General features: G+C 37.3%; 1 protein-coding gene across 1 annotated transcript in view; it reads right to left on the bottom strand.

The window, feature by feature from the left end:
• LOC584559 overlaps nucleotides 1-24,617 on the bottom strand; it is a 36,072-nt gene extending 11,455 nt beyond the window's left edge. Inside the window, exon 1 of the mRNA XM_795198.5 lies at nucleotides 23,555-24,617. Coding sequence (XP_800291.2) covers nucleotides 23,555-23,591 — 37 coding nt within the window. The 5' untranslated portion in view covers nucleotides 23,592-24,617. The remainder of the gene's footprint in view (nucleotides 1-23,554) is intronic.

Here is a 24,617-nt window from a genome sequence, read left to right as displayed (position 1 = left end):
GACATCATCTTACTGATGTTCTCATCACTGACTTTATCGTACTCGGTCGTCTTTTGGAAGTGATATATATATATTACGTAGACGAACATGATAATGTCATGCATGATGTAATTATGATCATTAAAATATATATAACCAAAACAAGATATCAGATTGTATACGTGTATTCTTTAGTTTATGTCCACATGACATGAGTTATTGAGATGTGCGCACAGTGAGAAAACAATGTATCAAACTCATTAATGATTGTGTACCGTGATCGTGATTGTAATTGAGATGGTGATTACGATTGTGACTGAGATGGTAGTTGTGACTGTGATCACGATCGTGATTGTGATTCAGTGTGATGGTGATTCAGATTTTTATGTGATTATGATTGTGATTGAACTGATAGTCATAGATTGTTCTTAACATGTTCAATACAGACTAAATATAATTTACACAAATATAAATGGCTTCAAAGAGATTACGAACATCGAATAAATTATCGAAAACAAAACAAAACAAAACATTTAAAATAAATCAGTGTATAAAGTATTGATACCCCGCCCCCCCCCCCCACCATTACGGTACGCCACTCAAATAAATACAACCGTAGTTTGTAAACATACACTTTGCATGCACTTATATCATTGCATATTCATAAAAAGACACTTTTGCTTAGTTCCATGCTAATTCTATATTGATGTGGCTATGTTTTATCTACTTAACACATGATCGTTCAGTTCCTAAATAGTGATGATTTAGTGGGTATACATGTACACCCATAGTGAGGACAAATAACATGTTTGTTGCTTACCAAGCCATACAATTTGAAATGGATTTAGCATGGAACTAAGCTTGCGGGGTTCTATGATCATACTGGGTAAGATTTACATGTTTAATTTGTCTGCAAAACGTGTGAAACTGTATGCAAAGAAACGAATTTGAATTCACGGAAGACGCTATTACGTAATCGCGAAATGTCTCGCTTTAAATTGAATGAAAATTTTACGAAAAAGAAACACGTTTTAATTCGAATGAAAATGAAATGTTTTTGAATGATCGTTTTAGGAAATTAAATGCTAAAAAACGAATTTGAACGAAAAATAACAGCTGCGGTGACAGAATCGGCGAAATTGAATGAACATAAAATGAATTTGTGTGGCCAACTTACGAAAGTGACCGAGAAATCCTATATTATGGTAGGTCCCATTTACAGGCCAAAAAATGAAAAGGTTAAATTCCAACATCATGATGAAAGACAATACTAATTTAGAACTTCCCTCAAAACGAAAGGGCTGGAAAATGGCATATAGTGGGTAAATAACGACCATTAGTTGTCGAATCGACGTAATACGTGATTGCAATCACCTAAGTAATAGTCTGATTTTTTTAGACCCTTTTATCGAATGGTCGGACGTTTTGTGCTGCACAAAGATTCAATCAGTTTAATTTTGGCCATCATTACAAGTAGCGGGTTATTGATGTAGACAAAGGCTCATGTACCTGTTGCAGCTCATTTTATGTATGTTATACCAAAAAAGAAAAGAAGCTAGTCAGTCGCTCAACAATGTCTGACAGTGAAATATAAAATAAACGGGTTTCCTTGCATATAACTGTATACTAGGACACTGCTAAGTAACGTTTAAATTTCACAGATAGGATATGCGTGACATATTCATAATAGACCAGTTCACGGTTAGCACATTACTGCAATGACCCCGAATATCCACAGATCTTTAGAACATAAAGAGGTCCCACTTTGTACATTTTGTACTTTGTACACTGTTTGTGCATAAATGAAAACATAACTTTCATGAGCACGTATCCAGTATTTCCTCTCCGTGTATTTCAAAATTTGTTCTGCAATGACCTTTATCTGCTCATGCTCAGACTGCAACCGTGAACTGGCTTATTCCTGTAAAGTTCTACAGAATTTGATGTTGGCCGCAAAAGGGATACACAACCTTTAATATCCTGAACAGCGCTCAAAATACACGGCGACGGTGGGCGATTCGTCCCCGTAAGCTCCATAATCGCCCCCGTCAGGTTGCTCACGGGGGCGATTGCAAAATTAAAAATCGCCCCCGTGGAATTATAAAATAAAGATTTTCTTTTCTGATATAACTTTAACACAATATTGTGTATCACTTTGCAAATCTTAAACCAATGAAATGGAACTTAAATGGCGCTTTCTCTCCCATCTCTATGAGTATTACGATACAAACAACGGAAGATCGCAGCGGCAGCTAGTGCGGCCGTCAGTAGAGAGGATATACTGCGCCGGTAGTACCAGTGTGCACGCTGACGCCCAATATCTGCTGGAGCTGGAGACGATCGCGCAAGGACTGAAACATGGAGAAGTTTTTCGTTGTGAAAAGTGTGAATCCTCTAAAATCTGGTTATTCTAAAAGACCAGCAAATAATGTAACTCAACCAGTATTGATATTGATATTGAGAAGAAGATCACCAAAGATGTTGCAGGGGCGGATCTAGGCGGTTTAGGGGGTTAAACCCCCCCCCCTACCTTGGGCTGCCAAGTGAAAATGTGATGTGCATAGAAAAATGCTATCATGTATCCAGACCTACACAGTATTAGATGCCAGGAAAACGTCACGAACGGGGGTTCAAAATAGCAGCAACAAAAATTGCCTCGCCGCTATGCGGCTCATGGACGATGCCCAATATCGTATTAGGGTTACCCCCCCCCCCCCACCCTTAGCAAAAAGCTAAATCCGCCCCTGTGTTTTGGAAGGATATGATAAAGACTAAAAATAAAGAAAGAATGTAAATAAGGTTGCTCCGAATAATGAGGAGGACATTATGTGCAGAACGGGAAGAAATGGATAGAATGTCATCACGGGGATAAAAGTCAATAAGAGCTAAGTAACAAGTACATTTCTAAGAGGGAAAATGCCGACTTTAAATGATAATGATGAATTACCAAGGAATTTAGGAGTTTCATGGGTACCAATTCAATGGAAATTTGTATTAAAATAAGAGCCCCCGTCAGCACTAAAAGAACCCCTGTGAGAAGGCTCACGGGGGCGCTTTTTTTTTTGGAAGAGCCCCCGTGGACAAAAAATTAATTTGAGACCTGATCCTGAATATTTCTCCTAATACGCATAAATTGAGACGTTGGTATTTAATTGTCTATGACAGGCTGCAAGTAAGTTCTACAGAATTTGATGTTGGCCGCCAAAGGGATACAAATGTACACAACCTTTAATATCCTGAATATTTCTCTTAATACGCATAAATTGCGACGTTGGTTTTTAATTGTTTATAGCAGGCTGCAAGTAAAGGGAAACCAATTGCTGTCGTTTCCAAGTAATCCTCGTTGTCGATCTATTGTTTTTTTTTCGCAGTTTTTTCTTATTTTGACCAGAGATGACGCAACTACCAAACCTTTATTTCAAAGATGAAATTAGAGAGGAAATATCAATGCTCACTCTATATAATCAATTAGATATGAACGATAAATTTACAGCACTTCACTATAATTCAATCGATTGGAGATCTAGTGATGTAGAGCCCACTGTACAATAGGAGTCATCGGTAAAGCAGGCTCAGTAACGGACAGTAATGAGCAGGGTGATCCTGGCGATTTTTTAAAGAAAATTTTGAGGGAGGGGGGGGGGGGGGAGAGGGTCTTATTATCATATTATCATATTATTTATATACCTAACTTAAGAAATCCAGCCATCTGATTGGTCGAAATTGCAGTCATGGTTTTAGCCATTCCCGTAAGTAAACGAAAAATGCCACGCCCATGTAATAGTTCGAGGGTAAAAGTCAAGTTACCGGGAATAGTTCAGTCTTGCTTAAAAACTGGTTTGAGCGATCGCAGATACCATACGTGTACGTGTGCGAAGAATTGGTCGCTAGACAGCAAGAACACCAAAAGGGTAGGCCCTAGATATAGATTGTGATGTTATTGCTTGCGATAACGGTGATACAGGTATTGGAGATTGTATAATGCAAGTGTTTGAATTCATTTGATGGATGAAAAGTTGAATTCTACGCCATTTTGTGCGTCATTGCTGCGCTGAATTTGGTGTGTTTGTCGCTAATTTCCGACAAATTTAAATAGCTTTCCTGATGGTATTTCATGAAAAATTTATGTTATATTGTTAAGCACTGATTCTTGTCCTTACCTTTGACTTGTTTCTTGTCTGTTAATAGATGAATTACTTGAATTCTGAGCACATATCAGTAACACAAAAAATCCAGCCCGTTCATAGTCCCACACACATATTTGTATGTACCTTGTGCCTTACACTGCTTAGTCAGTTAGTCTGCTGTCTCGATAGCGTAAACAAACTTGATTATCATGATTGGTAAGTCGCACATGTATTCTATGACCCTTTTCGGTATATAAAAGCACTAATGACTGCTTTAATTTCCGAGACATAGTTGTTTTTATACGCTCTCAGAAAGGTAATACAATCGAGCTATTGCCCGAGGGCCTCGGGCAATAGCTCGATTGTAACCTTCCCTTGAGCGTATAAAAACAACTATGTCTCGAAAAGCAGTCATTCATACTATATTCTATATGTTTTGTTTTATTTTTTTTGTAAATAAAATCAATAATTAAATCTACACTTTTTTGTATTTTGAACACGTGCCTAACAAACAATATTTGCTTTTGTCCCCCATCTTCACGTCACTGTCTCTCATTCAGCACTTCTCTCTCTCTCTCTTTCTCTTTCTTACCCTATCTCTCTTCTGCATCTCTCTTTATCTCTCTCTCTCCCTCACCCTCCCCCTCTCACTATCTCTTGTTACGAATTCACTTAGCCATACCGTTAATTTATAACTGTCGCTTATTGTAATGTTATTGTTATAACCATTTTGACCCAAAACTCTCTATCTATATTTTAGGAGCAAAGTTTAACACATTGCTTACTGGAACCTGGTGGTCCCTGTGTTAAGTCTATGGGAATTAGATAATTCAGTATTCAACGGGTTAAGGGGTTTGCGCCATACAGGCATTACTTCTATAGCATGCCCATCAACCCCCTCCCCCGTTTCATTGTATACATTTAAGTCAACCATGCTCCGTTATCATTTTCAGTTCTTCAATAATTCTACTTGGTCTTTTGTAAAATCTTATTACATTGTTTTATGTCATTGTTGTCATTAATATATGTACCTTATACGTGTTTGAACATCTTCATATTGAAACGAAAGTTATTACTTCAAATCATAAATACTGTACTGTAACATTAAGATTTGTCCGTTCGCTTCGAGAAAACGAGTATAGTTCATAGTCCATTCCCGATAAATTTTGAAATATCACTATCCGGTGAACCATCACAGACAGCGAGATGCCCATAAATCGTCCTCTGCAGGAAGTGAGTTGTCTACTTAAAGGGAAAGTTCACCCCAAAATAAGTTTGTTTCGATAGAGGCAGAATAATAAGAAAATCAGGTGAGTAAAAGTTTGAGCAAATTCTGAATGAAAATAAGAAAGTTATGAATTATTGAAGTTGTGATCAATCAAATACAAATTGGCAACTCTGTGACTTATTATACGAGCTCTCTTTCATTTGCTTAATATGCATAATATTCCATAAAATCATGTTTTCTTCGTTATTGATGACGGAATATATATTTGTTCCTTGCAGGGGGAGTATAGAAACATATTTGCAATTATTATATTTAGGGTGCATGTATGGTTGAAATTTTTCTTGAGGGAAAATGAAAATTTTAGATTTTTTTAGTACTGAGCAAATGGAAGTTGAGCTCGCATGATACGTCATAGAGTTGCCAATTTGTGTTTGATTGATCACAACTTCAAAAATCCTAACTTCCTTATTTTTAATCGGAATTTGCTCAAACTTTCACTGACTTGTTTCTCTCATTTTTCTACTCCTATTAAAACTAACTTAATTTCAGGGTGGACTTCCCCTTTAATACTTTTAAGGAAAACAAAATTGAAATTGTTTTCATTACAATCATACAAATCTCATTGAAAATATATGTAGTTGTTGTTTTTGTTGAATACAAGATCATTCACCGCTCGCTGACTCAAAATGTAATTTGATATATTATATTGTGCCTTCTCATGCTTCCTTTCTAATGCGCATTTCTCTTTCCTTATCTTCTTCTGAACCCCACGCATGCAGCTCATCATTTTGTATTATTTTCTGTAACCCCGATCTCTCACTTCTTTTTGTAATTGTCTACTCTTTGTATTATGACCGTGTTCTTCTATCTTTGTCGTGTAAAGCATTGTCTTGTCCCTTTCTCGTCTCTGCTGGTATTCCCCCTTTTTCTTTCCCCTATTTTGTAGTTACGGATTAGTTAATTTAATTACCCATTATTCCTATCATTCTATCATTTGAGGTGTTCACACTTGTACAAGCATTGCTTTTTAGTAGATCCCTCTGTTTCTAACATGTATTTCTTACATTTGTTTTAAATGCTTATAATTGATTTGTCATGTTTTGTTGGAAACATGAATAAATTGAAATTGAAATTGAATTGAATAATGAAATTTCTATATCTTATCCACTTTGTTTTGATAACGAATAACATTTTCCAAAAACCGTAATAAAGCGTCTTCTTCCGCTTGTTCGCTCGATTTAGAATTGGAGATGTGAAATTTGGACTGGGACGTCAGACCCTTGCCCTTGCTAATGTAATGAAGTGCGATATTTGTATGCCGACACATACATAGCCTGTGTCGTTTCGCTGAGCACGCATGGTTATTGGGTGTCATCTTGCTGCACGCAGAGATATATCACGCTAGGGGATCAGCAGATTTGATTCGAAAGAAGTTTACATGAAATCACTGACATACAGAGATAAACAGAGTGCACAGGGCAAGAACTTACAATGATGTGAAAGCATCGTGGTAGAGTTGGTCGTTCACTGGACTCTCATTCCAAAGGTTGACGATTCAAATATCTGCCTGGTGAGTATGCCCTTAAACAATATTTTTTAATATATTTTTTTAATCTACAGCTGCCTCTGAACCGGGAGGGATTTATTCCTCGATTTATGGATATGTGCAAATTTGACTTGCCAAATCATTCATCATTATACTCGAATGGACATAAGTAAAAGGATGAACGACAAATGAAAATAAAAGAACGTGAGTGGAATATGTATTTAAAAATGTATATTATACTACATAAGAGAGAGAAAGAGAGAGAGATAAACAGAGATAGCAATAGAGAGAGCGAGAGAGAGAGAGAGAGAGAGAGAGAGAAAGACGTAAGGGGGAGAAAGAGCGATGATGACCAGGCAAGTAGCCAGAGTTCGATTTTTTTTAAATTTTTTATTTTTTATTTTTTATTTTATTTTTTTTTGGGGGGGGGGGCACATACATGTAATCAATCGAGGTAAAAAAAGTGGTCTAAAAAAGTTAAACCGATCTCGAAATTTTAGGGGGCACGTGCCCCTCGTGCCCCCCCCCCCCCCTCCCATGGCTACATGCCTGATGATGACATAAGTAGGGTTGTAATACACTTACTCCTGTGAGGCTGTGACAATTACCCCGCGTCAGTTTTCTACACTAACCGAATTTTAAACTTCAACCCTTGACCCAACTGTATACCTAACCCTATACCTATCCCTAATCCTAACCCCAACCTTGACTCAAAACCCAATTAAAACCCTATACATAACCCTACACCTTTGAAGAAATAAAGCCCGGAGCAAACGTCGCAGGAAAAAATGTTGCCGGGTCATGCTTCTCAAACGATAAAGACAGAATTCTTGCTAGTCGCACACACTCACATCCAAAGTCACGTTGAATCAAAATAAGTTCTCCTAAGTAACCACATAATTAACTTCTCTCCCCAAAATACCATTCAAATATTCAAACAAAATCAGCTTTAACTCCAAAAAACAACACATCCGTACATCGCACTAAAGTTTCTCACCTGTAAGAATACTGCAATCAATAGAATTGTAAAAAGAGCACATTATCCCTTGTAACTTCGCCGAAAAGGGTGTTCCTTCGAGGTGCTTCCATGCGCGGTATTGTGACATACGTTGGTGCTCCTCCTTCATATACTAAGCAAATAAATGTACTTTCATTAAATAAGTTTATATCTTTGATACGCATTTTGGATTCGGCTTGCCTCATTTCAATCGGCGTAACACAGGGAGAGTTCAATAACACGACTCAATTGCTTCGTTCATCTTAATCCTAAATAAAGAAACACAACTGTCTCACTGTTTTAAATCCCATGAGCTAGCGGAACATCGCGGCGGTTCGAGGAAGTCCTCGTAGTACACATCTTAAGCTTCATCTTACACACCAATGATTTTAATCGGGTATAGTACTTAACACGCTTTGGATAATCAGAGGTTTTAGGCTTTGTAATGGCGCCTACTAGGCGTTTAAGTTTGTTCTTTTATTTGCATGATTTGTCACTTAACCTCTAAAAACCACAAAACTCGATTTCAAGGGCGGAACCTGAATTTCTCTTAATGTGTAGAACAACAAAAACTTTACATCTTTTATCAGAGAGAGAGAGAGAGAGACATTTAGAGAGATATTACGGAGAGATATTATAAAGAGATATATTGAGAAAGAAAGAGAGACAAACGATAAAGGGAAAGGAGGGAGGATGGGAGGAGGAGAGAGAGAGAGAGAGGGGGGGGGTGGTGGTGGTAGTGTGCGGGAGGCACAGTCACGGGTGGTAGCAAGACAAAAAAGACACTGACAAATTTCATTTATATAGCACTTCTATTCAGTTTATCTTTGATTTCCACACACTTTCAAAGTGTACATCATGGAATTTGATTACGCAATTCTACAATTTAAACAGAAAGCGCCGACATATTAAATAGTGCTACATTTCGAACCGGGAAGTGCGGGGCGGAATCCCTCCTTCCATGACATCTGGAAGTCATTTATCCATATAGCATTATCAAATATGGTAAAATAGTTCTGCACACTATCCTCAAATTCGTTTTTTCTTGCACTTTGCCAACGAGAATATCGTGTTCTTAAATCAAAGGCTATTAATCATTTTGAAATGCATTCGGTTAAAAAACCATTATGTGGTAGCCCACACCTTTGCGTATTGTTGCGTATTTATGGCAAGCCGTTTTAACATTTATTCCTATTTCTTGATATCAAGAATTGAATTCTTGAAATCAAGAAATGAATGCTTGATATCAAGAAATTGAGTTCTTGATATCAAGAATTACTATTGCTTTACACACACACGCACACACACACACACACAAAAAAAACAATTCTTGATATCAAGAAAAATGAATAAATGTTAAAACGGTTGCCCTAAATACGCAGCAATACGCAAGCGAAATACGCAAAGGTATGACTGAGGCATAACATTACAATGCCATCGTATCAGGCGAAGATGCCTCAGATTCTAATCTGACAAGATCGTCATATGACAGTTCGGGAGGGATGAGAGAAAAAGATACGAACAGCCAAAAAATTACATCGGGCTCATTTCGCCACTCCATCCCAGCCCTCTCAGAATGTATAAGCGCGGGTCGAAGCCCATTCTATAACACACACAACCCAGTTGCGAATTGTTCCACCCTCCTCGGAATCACAATATAATTATATGCCCTATTCATTGTACTTATTCGATGATTATGATCTTATGATAGTAACAAAATAATTTAAAAATCTCATACAAGCTTATTGCGCAACGGCGAGCAGGTGAAATAATATGGCCATCTAAGGGGGGGGTGGGGTAATAAAGCCCCCCTCCCCCTCCTGTCAATCCTGTACCCGTCTCTTAGTATAGATCCAGACAACCTGCAAAATGGACAATCACCCAACGGGTGGCTGTCCATTAACCTTATTATGCGTGTGACTCTTCATCGATATTTCAACGTTGCGTTTACACGATACACGAAGCATGCTTGTTATAATAAATGAAGTGTATAATGAATAATACCATATCACAATCGTAAACATCGCGAAACAACTTTTTACCTTGCTAATATTCTGTGGGTCATTGAATTCAGGGTGTATGTGTTTTAGAACGGACTGTTTTGTTTCGTTATTGTTATGGTAGTATACAAACCAATATTTGTTTTGTTTATTTTTATTCAGTGTTTTAAGTGAACCTAGTAACCAGCCCCATGCATGAGCGCCAAACCGTTTAATTAAAGAATGAAGAACAAACGAACAAAGCAACACAAAACAAATGGGCGTCTTATAGTCCCCCCCACTAGATTCACCGCTACCGTATGCCCCAGTTACTTTATCGACAACATGGGTATAGTATAGGAGATTATCGGAAACCGCATGACTTCCACCGTGACTAAAAGACAGATAGAAAAGTGATGTTGCGTTCAAGCAGGCAAAAACTTTGTCACAAGCTTAAGCACGTGTTAATGACCCTAAATCTGGTTTTATTCTTACGAAGAATACTTCGCACTATGTTGTATAGAATGTACCGTCGGTGCATAAATGAATTAGATCATTTCATGAGCAAGTATCCAGTATTCGTCTTGGCGGGTTTTACCATTTTGGTATAAATTACCTTTATCTGGCCATGCGGAGAACGTCCTTTAATTAATGTACAAAAGATTGCATCCACACTGGTTCACTGGTGATACATATGGTATACATAATTATATGCTCCCTTACAAAATTTATTACTATAATATGTACATGATTCGTGATAATATTTTCATCTGAACTATTCATGTAAAATATAGAAAGCTGTGATCAATTTAGCACGGATGTGTAATCAAGAATTCGCATAATCTACACTTAATCATGTGTGTTTGAATATTTAACAACCGAAAAGGGCATATAAACATGCACTAAATAATCGATATAATTGTTCTTTTGCGGTGTGGGTCTGATTATTTCTAGAAACCACACGGGGTAGTATTGATATTATTTTTCTGGTTTTATATAGCACTTACAATACACCATTAATGTCACTAAAAGCTGTTAAAAAACCACGAAGATTATGTCATAGGCCCTATAAATATGGTAAATAAACCTACTTAAATGTCACATTATGTCTGTTGAATTTCCCTGTATTCTGAAGCACTGAAGAATACACACGGCCCCCCCCCCGTAAATTATTAACAAATATGTTACCATGGACTTAACCCTTACTGTACTGGGCTATTTTGAGCACCCTCTGACTGGGGGGGGGGGGGCTGAGAGGCCCCCCCCCCTATGATCTCGGCCGTCGAATGTCCGATGAACGCGAAAATTCGCATATTTGTAGACATTTACGTAAGGAACAAGATGGTATAATTAGTTTTTTCCTAATATGCATATTTTTGTCGTTATAGCCTAATTAATTATGCAAAATGCTAATTTTATGCATTTTACAGAAAATTCTACATATTTGTCCGTGGACTTGTGAAGAATCTCGAAAATGAATTGAATAAATGTTTCCTTCATCTCAAATTCATGAGGTTTCATTATTTTTATGATATTTGACAATGCATAGGTTAATTTGCATAAATTATGAATACGCAAATTACGCATTCATGAATATCAAATCTGGAACTATATTTAGGGAACTAGAATCATTACAAAAATTGTCAGACTCCACTTTTTGAATGTTGAAACTCATGATTCATATGAAACATCTTTTCTAACACAAAATAGTTATTTGATGTAATTAATAATGATAATTTATGCAAATTTGATGCGATGTTCAATTATTTATTTTCTTATGTATTTTATTGTTTTTATTTCTTATTATATCTATTGTTTTATTTCTAATGTATTCTTTTGTTCTGGAACACATAATGTAACTCTGAGAAACGTATAAAAGCAATTTGATATCAATTCATATCTTCACATTTCTGCTTGTATATGAATATATGCAATTATAGCACTTTTCTGATGACATGCGCATACTAATTGTTATGTAACACCTTACAGGTATATCCGATTTTGACGAAAATGGTATCAAAATGTGCGCAAGACTTGAGGGGAAAAAGTCATGAAACGACAATTCAAAATTCCAAGCGGTTGCGGCGCGATCTCCGAAAATGTTGAGGGGGGGGGGGCCTCCCAGGCCCCCCCCCCAGTACAGTAAGGGTTAAAGGTAATACAAAGTTTGGGTAATATTTCAACAGAATTGAATTATGAGATTTAAAATTCGCATTACTATTGTGTAACCTAGTGTTAGAATAAGCAACTCTGAAAATATTGAGCTCTAAAACGCTTAGGATTTCGAGAAATGAAAATATCTAATTAATCGGTGCTCTAGATAAATTTCAAATAGCGCCTATGGCCATACAATGGTAACTGCGACCATGACAATTTCGGAATATGCAGTTCTGATACATAATTTCCAAACGGGAATAGAATATCGATCGATTTTAGTCAAGAAAATTGCTTCGAAGCTAAAGTATTAACAATCTTGAGAGGGAGTTATACAACATAAAGAGTTTATTTTCACTATTTTATCACTTAAGACTCGATTTTAACCGCGACAACGATCATTGTATATTGCAGGATCGCATATGCTTCCAATATGTTCATTTGAACCGAATTCATGACCCCATGCGAACACTTTGTATTACCTTTAATTATTTGCGGAAGATAAATATTTTCCCTCACAACACCTGCTCTAACAACGGAAGCACCTACATTGAATAACTGTCTTCAGCTTATTCCATTTTCATATCGAAATGAAATTTGATGTCAGAAACTACCATCTAGGTGACCCACGTACATGACACAATAGCCTATAGTCTCACGGGTGCTTGACTCATGAACTCTAAATCAGGACTTGTGTGTCAACATCTAAGCAACTGTCACTTTCAATATAAGAGAACATCTGGTGAGACGTTCCAAAACAAAAATAGAATCTAAATCACATCGGCATACGAGTATACATGAAGGTGAATCAGTGACATAATCTAAAAATCAGTGTTTTTCTATAATATACGAGGCAGTTTAATTCAATTCATTTAGGCTTATTGGCCAATATATATGCATGTATACGAGAGCTTGTGAAGAAGACGCAGTGCCGAAAAACTAGTAAAATACTGGTTAAAATGCATTATCCTAGTCTTGGACTATCATTGTCGTCTTCCCCTGGCCATATTCAGACCTGTGAGAAAACTGGTCGCATGAAACTAAACATGATAAGAAGAAAAGAAATTACGATTGAAATTATTCAAAGTAGCTCGTCAGGATAATTATCCCCTGATCACTCTACTCTGTGATAATTAAAAAGTAGGTCAATTATCTCAAGCCAAGCACACCCGGCTAAATTATCGCAAGGAAACCAGGGGGCAGTTAGCAAATGGTAATTGTCCCATGGAATGTCCCAATGGGTAATCGTCCAGGGTATATGTCTGGAGACGTTTAAAAATTATGGTATTGATAGATAATTAATAAGTTTGGTCTTATTTAAACAGGGTTGCCACATCATTAGTAATACATATTGCTTATGTGGGCCCTGCAATTATTATTACCCAAGCCTTACAAGGAACCTATAATACCCGGGTCGAGAAGGAAAAATTTAGGCAAAACACGTTGCCAAGGTTTGAGCCCAGACTCTTGAAGGAGATTAAAGAACCTTCACTAATACACCACAAACGTCTCCCATGAGTAAAAAAAAAGTTCTAGGGGGTAGCTGCCCGGAGTAGTAGTTCAGGGGGGCGTTTCACAAATATCCTAAGTCTTAGTTGGACTTATAATTTATGGAGAGCCATTTGTAGCCTAAAAAAAGATATATTCAAAAGCGAAAACAAAGTATTTTAGACTTTTTATAAAGTCCACATCGGGAACATGAAATCTCCTTGATAATAGAAAATATGAATGATTTGAATCAACATTATATGCCTTTTAAAATAACTTTTGCAAAATATTTGTATAGATGCTAACGACTTTCCATAATTGTTAAGTCCAACTTGTGAAACACCCCCAGGGGTAGTTTTCCTAGAATCCTAAAAAGTTATGATCTACAACACCCCTGACGATGATAACCGTAACAATTTGATTACCACTCGGCTAATGCGAAACAACGTAACAGAAACTGAGATGCAAGGCTCAGTATTCCAAAGGCTCTTTATTTCTAAATCTTCTATTTAGAATGTCAAAATGTTGGTAAATGAAAAAGAGATATTGAAAGAATTGGGTTGCCAATTTCTGCATTTAAAAAGAGTGAACGGTTTTGGTCGCAAGCCTGTCTTTTAATGGTCCGTTCATTAAACATGGCATCAAACTTGCAACAATATCCGACGATTTTCATGTTTGGGAAAAGACGTTTTACTCCTTGATCTCGTGGTAAACTTGTATCTCCCACACCTCATACATTTCTTGAGAAAATAAGACTGTTCAAGACCATATCACTGTGATTAACTTGATCAATAGACCTGTGCATTGTCATCCACGAAGAGGAAAATCAGGAATAGCCCAGATTTCCGGGGTCGTTTGCGGATCGCAACGCAACAACTGTCCTGATTAAATCGGAGACAATCAATGTCAATTTTTTTTATACGAAAACCGTAGGGTTCTACATACACAAGTCATAATTATATCGGAACGTAATCTAGCGAGGTGGAAGGTTTCAGCTTCTCTTCGAACTGGAGATTGGTAAAGAATCGGGGCACAGCTAGAGCCCATGGGAACATCCGATCAGAGACAACGTCTCTGACCCGATGTTACGAAGACCATTTTCATTAAACAGGGTATATAAACGTGCGCTGATGATTATCAGCAATGCCTATGATCTAAGCTTACATACAACATGAATTGTATAACCTTACCTCCCCAACTAGGTCGTTTATTTGTTAATTCTATGTACGATATCTTCAACGATTGTCCACGTCTCTTTCACTGCAGGATGTTCTGATTTGAAGAAATACCTTTCTTTGACAATGTAGGAAACGATAAGGCCTTCAAATGCTACGATAGCAAGTCGGGTATAATTTCTTACGTTATTACCAGAATAGAAGACTGCCTTTCAACTCGTTCTAAACTTCCTTGAGGAATAAAAAGAATAATCTTACAATTAAATGGCATCGATATCATGGCATTTGAGGCGGAACTAATCCCGATTTTTTTTTATCAAGATGGAAAGTGGGTGGTCTTTGCACATTTGATTTATCCAGAAATCTAAAGTTATGTAATAGATTGCAATAAATCTTCCCCTGTCTATTGTATTACCTTCCTCTGTATGAAAAACGTTTTATAGGAAACCTCACCCCTATGAATGCGTGTTGGCGGTATGATAAACAAGATGTATTCCTGCCCTTTGATGTACAAAATTCCTTACGAGAAATGTACAAGATAAATGTAATTCATTTTAACATACTGAAATATAGTAGTTGAAAACTCTATTCCTTTTATGAAAAACCTGCACCCCAGAAAAGCGCCAACTTATATATGCAATTTACGTTCTGGTAATTGTAGTAAAAACGACAGAAGCAGGTGAATGCAATGATTCATCACCACACACACCTGGAAAGGAAGCATCCATACATTTACAAACATTAACAGGGTCCGGGGAACGATTTTTTCACCGGAGCCGCTGAGATATATATATATTGCGAAATTTTTGCAACGACTCAGCCAGCCGTTGAAAAAGCGGGGGGGGGGGGGGGGGGGGGGGGGGGGGGGGGGGGGTAAGAGGACATTTTTTTTTTTTTTTGTCCCAAAAATTTCGCAACGACTCAGCCAGCCGTTGAATAAGCGGGGGGGGGGGGGGGGGGGTTAGAGGACACTTTTTTTGTGTATTTCATAATTTGAAAATTTGATCGATCGGTATTGGGGTGGGGTAAGGTCTGTCATTTTTGGTCACCAATTATCACAATTTTTTTTTTTTTTATTATTATATAAAAAAAATTAAAAAAACGCTTCGAGGGGTAATGTTATATGATTTTGTGAAAGAAACGTTATAATTTTGTACTTTTTAATCTTCATTTTTGGCTGTCGGCTGTGTGATAATTTTGTAAGCGAGGCATATAACGATATACAGTAAATATATCATACCAAAAAAAATTCCGGGGATGCTGCAGCACCCCCAGCACCCCCGCTTCCCAGGGCCATGAACATTAACTTGATAAACGACTTCAAATAGTACGTCACGTTATCAAGAAATTGCGATGCCCATGTCGTGCCGAGGAACTGTACATTATTCTTGCTGTATGCCTCTTTCATACACTTTGGTGGGGAATCTTGTAGATTAATGGGTAAGAACATATAAATTTGTCAGAATAATAAACTTATTTTTTGAGGTTAGGTTTTCTTTAAAAATAAAACTTGATATAAATGGAATGAATGAATTTAGAATACAAATATAAAGGAATAACAAGTATTTACCCTTTCATTATCGCACAAAAGCAAATTAAAACCTCATTTTCCGCACCCCTTCAAATTACGGGTCAACAGGGGTCAAACTTGCCGAAGTTACAGTGACGACATAACATGTGGACCTGACCGGTTTACCTATATACCTGAGGCGATGAGCCGTGCTTAATTAATGCAAAGTCGTCGTGAATATGCGTACTCCAAATAAGATGATGTCATCAAGTCGAAAGCAATTTTTTTAGTTCGCAACTTCCTATTTTCAAAGCTTTATATTTTGAGTTTTCAGATAGCTGATACTCCTCTGACAGACACTAAAATGGAATGCAATTTATATTATAATAATCTATGGCTCATAAGCTTTCCGTTGATATATAATTCATCTATTTCACGTTTCAGTTCGGATATGGTCTTTAAGCGTAAAGCGTCGATTTTCACACCCAATTATGTACATCCGATGACATAGGATGTCCTCCCTCCCAATCCCAAAATAAATTGATCAATGCTCCCAGGTCTGTCCATTGCGTTTATATTCTTGCTGTATCCGATTCATCATGGTCCTCCTCGTTATTGGAATTTGACGTAAACTGTTCTGTCATCCCAGTGTGAACAGTGTTTCTCAAAATGCATAGACATGCCATGGCATCAATTAACTAACTTCAAAAGACAGCCGGCATCCCGGTGGATCTCCGTGCACAGCAATGACAACTTTAAAGGGCCCATGACATCGAAATACAAGTGTATTCCTGTTGGTGTGCAGTCCTGCATACATCTCATATTTTGATACGTAAACTTCTGAATTTGTTTCATAGATTTTTGTATTATTTATTGTAACAGGTGGTCCACTTCGGCAAACATCGTACCACTTTCTCAAGTTAGCTCATTGATGACTGACAGATGATGTCACAAGGGGAACGAGATCTGGAGGTTTTTGGGTGGAGCTTAGCAAATTTGAAGGACAAATATTTAAAGGTACTATGTCCCATTTGCAGGCCAAAAAAATGAAAAAGTTAAATTCCAACTGCATTTGAAAGATAATACTAATTTAGAACTTCCCTAAAAAAGGTGGGGCTTGAAAATGTCTTCAAGTGGGAAAATAACGACTATTAGTTGTCTAATCGACTTTAGGGCTATAGAGCCCAAAAGTAATAGTCTTGATTTTCAGACAATTGTACCGAATGGTCATACGTCTGGAGGTTTTTGGGTGGAGCTTAGCAAATTTGAAAAACAAATATTTAAAGGTACTATGTCCCATTTGCAGGCCAAAAAATGAAAAAGTTAAATTCCAACTGCATTTGAAAGATAATACTAATTTAGAACTTCCCTAAAAAAGGTGGGGCTTGAAAATGTCTTCAAGTGGGAAAATAACGACTATTAGTTGTCAAATCGACTTTAGGGCTATAGAGCCCAAAAGTAATAGTCTTGATTTTCAGACAATTGTACCGAATGGTCATACGTCTGGAGGTTTTTGGGTGGAGCTTAGCAAATTTGAAAAACAAATATTTAAAGGTACTATGTCCCATTTGCAGGCCAAAAAAATGAAAAAGTTAAATTCCAACTGCATTTGAAAGATAATACTAATTTAGAACTTCCCTAAAAAAGGTGGGGCTTGAAAATGTCTTCAAGTGGGAAAATAACGACTATTAGTTGTCAAATCGACTTTAGGGCTATAGAGCCCAAAAGTAATAGTCTTGATTTTCAGACAATTGTACCGAATGGTCATACGTTTTATCATAGACGTCTATGGTTTTATGCTGCGCAAAGATTCAATCAGTTTAATCTTGGCCATCACAAGAAGTGGGTTATTGATGTAGACAAATGCTCATGTACCCTTTACAACTCTTTGCATGTATGTTACTACCAAAGAAGAAAAAAGCCAGTCAGTCACTCAATAGTGTCTGACAGTGAAGTCTAGCAAGTAAACAGGTTTCCTTGCATAATTTGAATATGAGGACACTGCTAACGTTTAAATTTCACAGATAGGACATACATGACATATTCATAATTCCTGCAAAGTTCTACAGAATTTGAGGTTGGCTGCAAAAAGGACATAGTACCTTTAAAATATATTGAAAATCTATGAAACAAATTCAGAAGTTTACATATCAAAAATGAGATGTCATGGGCCCTTTAACTTGCTGACGACTCGTGGAATTAACCCCATCGGTAACACCGAAAAGGCCACTAATTTGTGAAAGCCTTATTCAAACGATCTAAACATTTATACTTACTCGTTGTAATTGCGAACATGTATAGAATCCACGCATTTGGCCAGGGGAAGACGACAATGATAGTCCAAGACTAGGATAATGCATTTTAACCAGTATTTTACTAGTTTTTCGGCATTGCGTCTTCTTCACAAGCACAGCAACCCTCTACCATGTCCCGTTGTTCTTTGACTTTGTATAATCTGTTTCATTGAGGACACTACACGGCTAAAGGGTTTATCACAGCGGTATGTAACCGAAATGTATTTGATTGCGCTTCATACTGGAGCCTCACCCCAATAAATCGGTGAGCATCACCGGACGGTATCCAGTGCCTGTATTAAATCGTCGTTACAATTATACTTATAGCTATCTTTATCGTTACAATTGAGATAAGACCGGTCATTTGATGATTCACTCTGAGTGAATGTGTCTTCTTTTTCAAGAATTCTCTGGAAAAGAGATTTCTAAAAAAAAAAAATCATATAATAAACAAATAAAACAATCAGGACCGTATTAAAGGACATGACCAGGTATAATATGATATACATCTTTCTTCCTTGATCCTTTATTTCATAATAAAGCGATTATATTGTCATAATTATAAGGATTATAATAATAACAATAGGCCCTACAATTGACAACAACAACAATGATGATAATAATAATATCAATAACAATATGATAATAATAATAAAAGTAGTAATAATAAATAAAGATTATAATGGTAATGAAATAATAATATAATAATAATGATAATTATACTAATGATAATTATACTAATGATAATAACAAATAATAATAACAAATATACAGCTACTACTACTACTTCTTCTTCTACTACTACGATACTACTTTTACTTCTACTACTTTTACTACTACTACTACTACTACTACTTCTACTTCTACTACTACTCCTACTACAACTACAACAACTACTACTACTACTAATACTAATACTAATATCATATTTTACCCTCGGCAGCCTCATTATCAGAGGGACAGAATTAGGCGAAACAACTTGTCTAAGGATATTCGCCCCGAGAGAGTATCGAATCAAGGGAGATTAACCAATATCACACAATGTGATTGGCAGTTTCATAATGACCCTACTAATAGACCAATTTGCATGTTACGTTTCTTCAATGCTCTTGCATGTGAAGTTACAATTACACACGACCCCCCCCCCCCAATGTCAACTCTGGTAGGTGGTAGTTAAAGTTACGTTTGATTTTCTTTATATAGTAAGTGACGATGACTTATCATCATGATTATACCTCAGCCCGTAATAGGTCCATGCTCAGCCACACCGACAGATCGACACCAAACCGACCCATAATTCGCCATTGGTATGTTATGTATATCAATTAAAATGAAGATGTATGATTTCTCATTTGTACTGAATGAATGCAATAAAAAATGCTACAAAACTAAATTGTTCGTGATCTCGGAATGTAAATCACTCTTGTTCCGTGCGATGGCGGTCCATGTCTGCCTCATCGATGTGACTGGAGTATCAAGTATTTCGGGTATAAAGTCTGACACATGGTTAATAGCTCCTACGAACGCCCAGGAATTTTAAAACTCGTTGAATTTTATGCTACAATTAACCTTTGTCTGATCGTGCTTACTACAATCGCGATGGTAATAAAGATCCATCTGACCCTTTTTATGAAATTCTTAGTATCCCATGCGATTCAGTTTCTAATCCATTATTACTATCGTTATTAATCACCAGATACCGCGACATGGGCCGACAAATTGTATGAGTGTAGTAGAGCATCGTTTCGTTTGAAAGATATATAGCCTCTCGAAAGATACAAAAGCAAAACTACAAATTCGATACAGGGACGTAATCCGGCTTTACAGTAATAATGATTTTCGTGATGGCCAGGATAGCTATTTTCAGTTGAATAGACCAGGACAAAAGCACAAGGTAAACCATTACACTAGCTATTGTCATGCTTTGGCGGCCCAGTGGAACTACTCTCTAATGGCTTGACTGGGTATTCCTGTTACTTCCCCCCGGCCAGTATATTCACGTCATTGTTCTGGTCAGTAGTCGATCGTTTATATTCAGTTTGATTTTACAATGAGTTCACAGCATAGTACGAACAAACCCAATTTTATTGACAGAGACTAGAACAGAGAGTAATTATATATTATCAATTTGTTTGTATAGAGTAATTTGAAAAGAATAAAAGAAGAGTGAAATAACTATAGAGGAGCCTACTGTGAAATTTGTAATTGTGCATGAGTTATAGGCCCCACAGGGTGGTAAAATTTAAGAAAAATCGTTATAGGTAGTGGGAGAAATTAATGTAAATCACAGTAAAAGAATTCGCATTCGAAAAAATGGCAATGGATGAAAATGGCACTCTCATTTAAAAAATGTGACAAACAAGAATATTTGAATAATATGCAAAATAATCAATACCAGCCACGCGGAGAGCAATGAAGTCGATTTTCAGATCATTAAACTTATTTACTTTAATATATTTATGGGTTTTATCGGTCCACAGACATATAGATAATGGTTAACAACATCGTAGAATGAACTATAACGATCTAGCGTCGTTTCCCCACATCTAATTTCTACGTGATGGTATATTCCCTATCATTGTGTATTAATTCGATGTTCTGTTTCTAATTAATGATAATATTCAGAAATCGCTGGAAAAAGAACAACCGAAGAAATCTCTTTTGTGCAGTTAGCCTATTTACTTCATCACGAGGTGACCTTACGTTAACTTCATTAGTGTATTCACGAGAAAGAAAATATAATTTCTTTATCATATGTGCAACAGAGCTAAGAGACAACTCTAAGACGTATATAAAATGACAAGGGCTCATTGAAAGACAGCATTATCACATGGTCAAGATGTTTAGCTGAAGCCCTTTGAATAATAATTAATATGTTTGTCATAATTTATAGGCAATCCTTGATATTCGTTTGGTACGTCGTACTATCACTTCTCTCTCTAACTGTTTTTTGTTATATAATTCCAATTCAGTCTTATCCACTGTATCATTGGACCATAATTTTAGTTTTAGATTTTTTTTAATCCGAAGTAGGAGCGTTAACACAACCTTTTATTGCCTAAGGACCATTAGAATCATTAGAGGATTCTACACTGTTGGTCATAATGGTGGAAAATTATTTTTACCCCCAATTATTGAATGATTTTGACAACGATTTATTTCTTATAGATCTAGATAATAGTATATATTCTCAGATTTTATTGAATGACATTTGGGGAGTGTTTGTTTTGCGTGACTGCTAAAGCATATGTGTGCTACAATGCTAATCAACTAGGGAACCTACGTCCTTAAGTCATAACTGACAGTAATGGGGATTAATACGTCATAAAAGGGCACTAATATAGCACATCGACACGGTTTTGATCCTGGTGGCTCACAGTAACGAGGCCACTGTTTAGCCAATGAATCATGACTGTACGCAGCGGGCGATAGGGTACGTCGACGCCCCCACAAAAACAAAAAAGCAAAGAAAATGCAATAATTTTTCAATAATTCATTGCATTTTTCCCCGACCCCCAAAATAAAGAAATCTTCTATGTGGGCATGCCTTGAACCATAATGCATGGCCCTAGAGAGGAATTTTCCTTGTTGGCAGTCTTATCTTCGCCCTCATGTAGCCTATGTTCAGTAGAGGGATTAACCAAGAAGAGGGATGTTCGTTAGAACACAATGATGCATGCCTGCAATGATGTTGGGTATTGGACAACATATAGGTACTGGAACATACTGAGTCGGATCTTCGGAGAGTGAGAGCACAGAGGTGTCTGAAGTCGGGTGTTAGAACACATATAGGGATATCGGAACAGGTGGAGAGCACATGGGTGTCGACCATAGGTAAACAGAGGGGTGTCGGGACATACAGGAGACGGAACGTAGGTTTTTCTGAACATTGTGCTTCTGAACATTGCGCTGTTTCGAATAATGGGTTGCCGGAACACAATGGTGTCTGGTCATTTGGGTTTTGGATTGTAAGGGAATATGCAATATCACAGTGGTTTAGAGCGAAGGGACTGACAGCGGTATAACATGTGTTCGAGACCGTCAGCAAACTTGTGCCATTTATGAAGGGCCTTATCCCCAAATATATGATCTACATCTACATCTACTCTGGTACTCAGCAAAGTCTACTTCTGGATATGACGCTGAGGTGAAGAAACATGTGCGTGTAAAGCTGGTGGGCGTTTGTGCAAAGTATGAACAAAATCCAAGTAAAAACTGCCTCCAGCATGGAACTAGAGAGCAAAGATGTGTACCCAAGGCCTTAAATGCAACTCTGAAAATCAAATGCAAGTCATAAAAATCAAACGCAACTTTCAAGCCCAACTTTTCCAGATCAAACGCAACTTTATGATAGATATAATCGATTTCGATCGCAACTCTCTTTTGGCAATGCGCAGTTGCGTTTGATTGCAAGTTGGTATGATATTTGCGTTTTCATCGCAACTTGACTTTTATGCAAGAAGACGCCCACTGATCGAGCGTGCTGGCGCCTGCAGTGAGTGCTTTCCGAAGCCTTACTGTTGTTAGCACGAAGGAGTTTGAGTATATGTCTTTGATGGAGTACGCGGTGAGAGACTGGTACTTGGCAGGATGTTTTTTTCTCAATCTGGTGTGAGAGCCCTTTGCAAGACATCGGCTGGTAAGTCTGACTGTTAGGTTTACAACACACACTTTGCAGTGGGATGCACACAAATACATGTCTATATATTATGGGCAATTGACTGATCAAGAGGAAGGTCCGCAAGCGAATGAAACGAGCGAACCGATACTTTTTTTAGTGAGATGAAATTAATCACAGACCAGGTAGAGTTATAATTCAAACATTGGCATTGTTTCTCATTGTTTGGGTACCATTATCCCCGTGCAAACCTTATCAATATGAAATGCTTTCAGTGGTTGATTTAATAATCACTGAAAACGATTAAAAAGGGTTTAAGGAAAATAATATTTGGAAAATGATGTTCATGTGCTTTTAATATAGACAATTCATTCACAGATATATCTCCCCGACGGTAAAAAAAAACATGAGACACAAAAGAGGCATTAAATTCTAGACTGCCCCCAATTATAAGCTTACCTCTGATTATTCCAATAATGAGGGTCAAACTCTTCATCACATCCTAAAATTGTTGGAATGCACGAACGTCAGCCAAGGTAGACTGTTGCTCCAGGGGGATATAGTCTACATATTTCACGATCTGGATCAAATCATATTCTTCCTTCTAAATAACAAGCACCAATATTACACCACTCGGGATTCATCTTACGAGAGACACAGTCAATCTGGTATTATTCCGTAATATATGTTTCCTGTCACATGAAAGTGAATACACTGACGCATCTCTTTCCGTGAGGTCCATGAGATAACACCCGTGTGTCGATCCCGGCCGGAATCACGTAAAATCTCGGTTTACGAAAGAGGCTGATTTAACGGTGCCAATTTTAATAATGATGAATTTGTGAAAATAAAAATTCAATGTCGTGTAAAAGGCACGGACAGTGTTGCTGAATAACGGACTGCGCTGGTGTGAGCGTAGTCCAGAATCTGTCATGTTCTTAAATATTTCGTCTGTTTAATTTTCTCTACTCTTGCCTCAAGCCGCCGAAGATGGTGTTATCAGTGAACTCCTACTTCTACCCTTAGAAGCTCCCAAGGTCCATAAACGTGCGTAATGCTTTAGTACAATTATTGTGTCGCTAAGACGTACAACTAGAGAACAGTCAAGTCAGTGGACTAGTCGTATCCACGCCTTCTTCTCGACATTCGAGACATCGTCTTATAAACCACCGGTAAGTTTCAGGAAAATTCGCTCGAAGATTTGTCGCAAAGCATCACCACTTCATCACTCTAAAACACGGACGAACATGAAACATGCGTGAAGATGTTCCTTTCTGTCGCAACGATCCATTTTGTACCTCACCTAATGTGTAAAGAAAAACCTTGGGACTGGACTTAACCCATGGGTATGATCTGCCAAATGAACCACTTCTACTTTAAATATGATGACGATCCTGTGCGGTCGAGTCAGTCGCGCGTAGCACGGATAAAAGATACATCGCACAATTGACTCTAAAAATATAACCCAGCGAGCATAGAGGACGCAGAAAGTAGATGGGGGCACGGATCAACGAATCGGGTA

The sequence above is a fragment of the Strongylocentrotus purpuratus genome, unplaced genomic scaffold (assembly GCF_000002235.5).
Source record: "Strongylocentrotus purpuratus isolate Spur 01 unplaced genomic scaffold, Spur_5.0 spur5_scaffold_15, whole genome shotgun sequence".
NCBI classification, from domain to species: Eukaryota; Metazoa; Echinodermata; class Echinoidea; order Camarodonta; family Strongylocentrotidae; genus Strongylocentrotus; species Strongylocentrotus purpuratus.
This window is presented reverse-complemented; position numbering and strand designations above follow the sequence as displayed.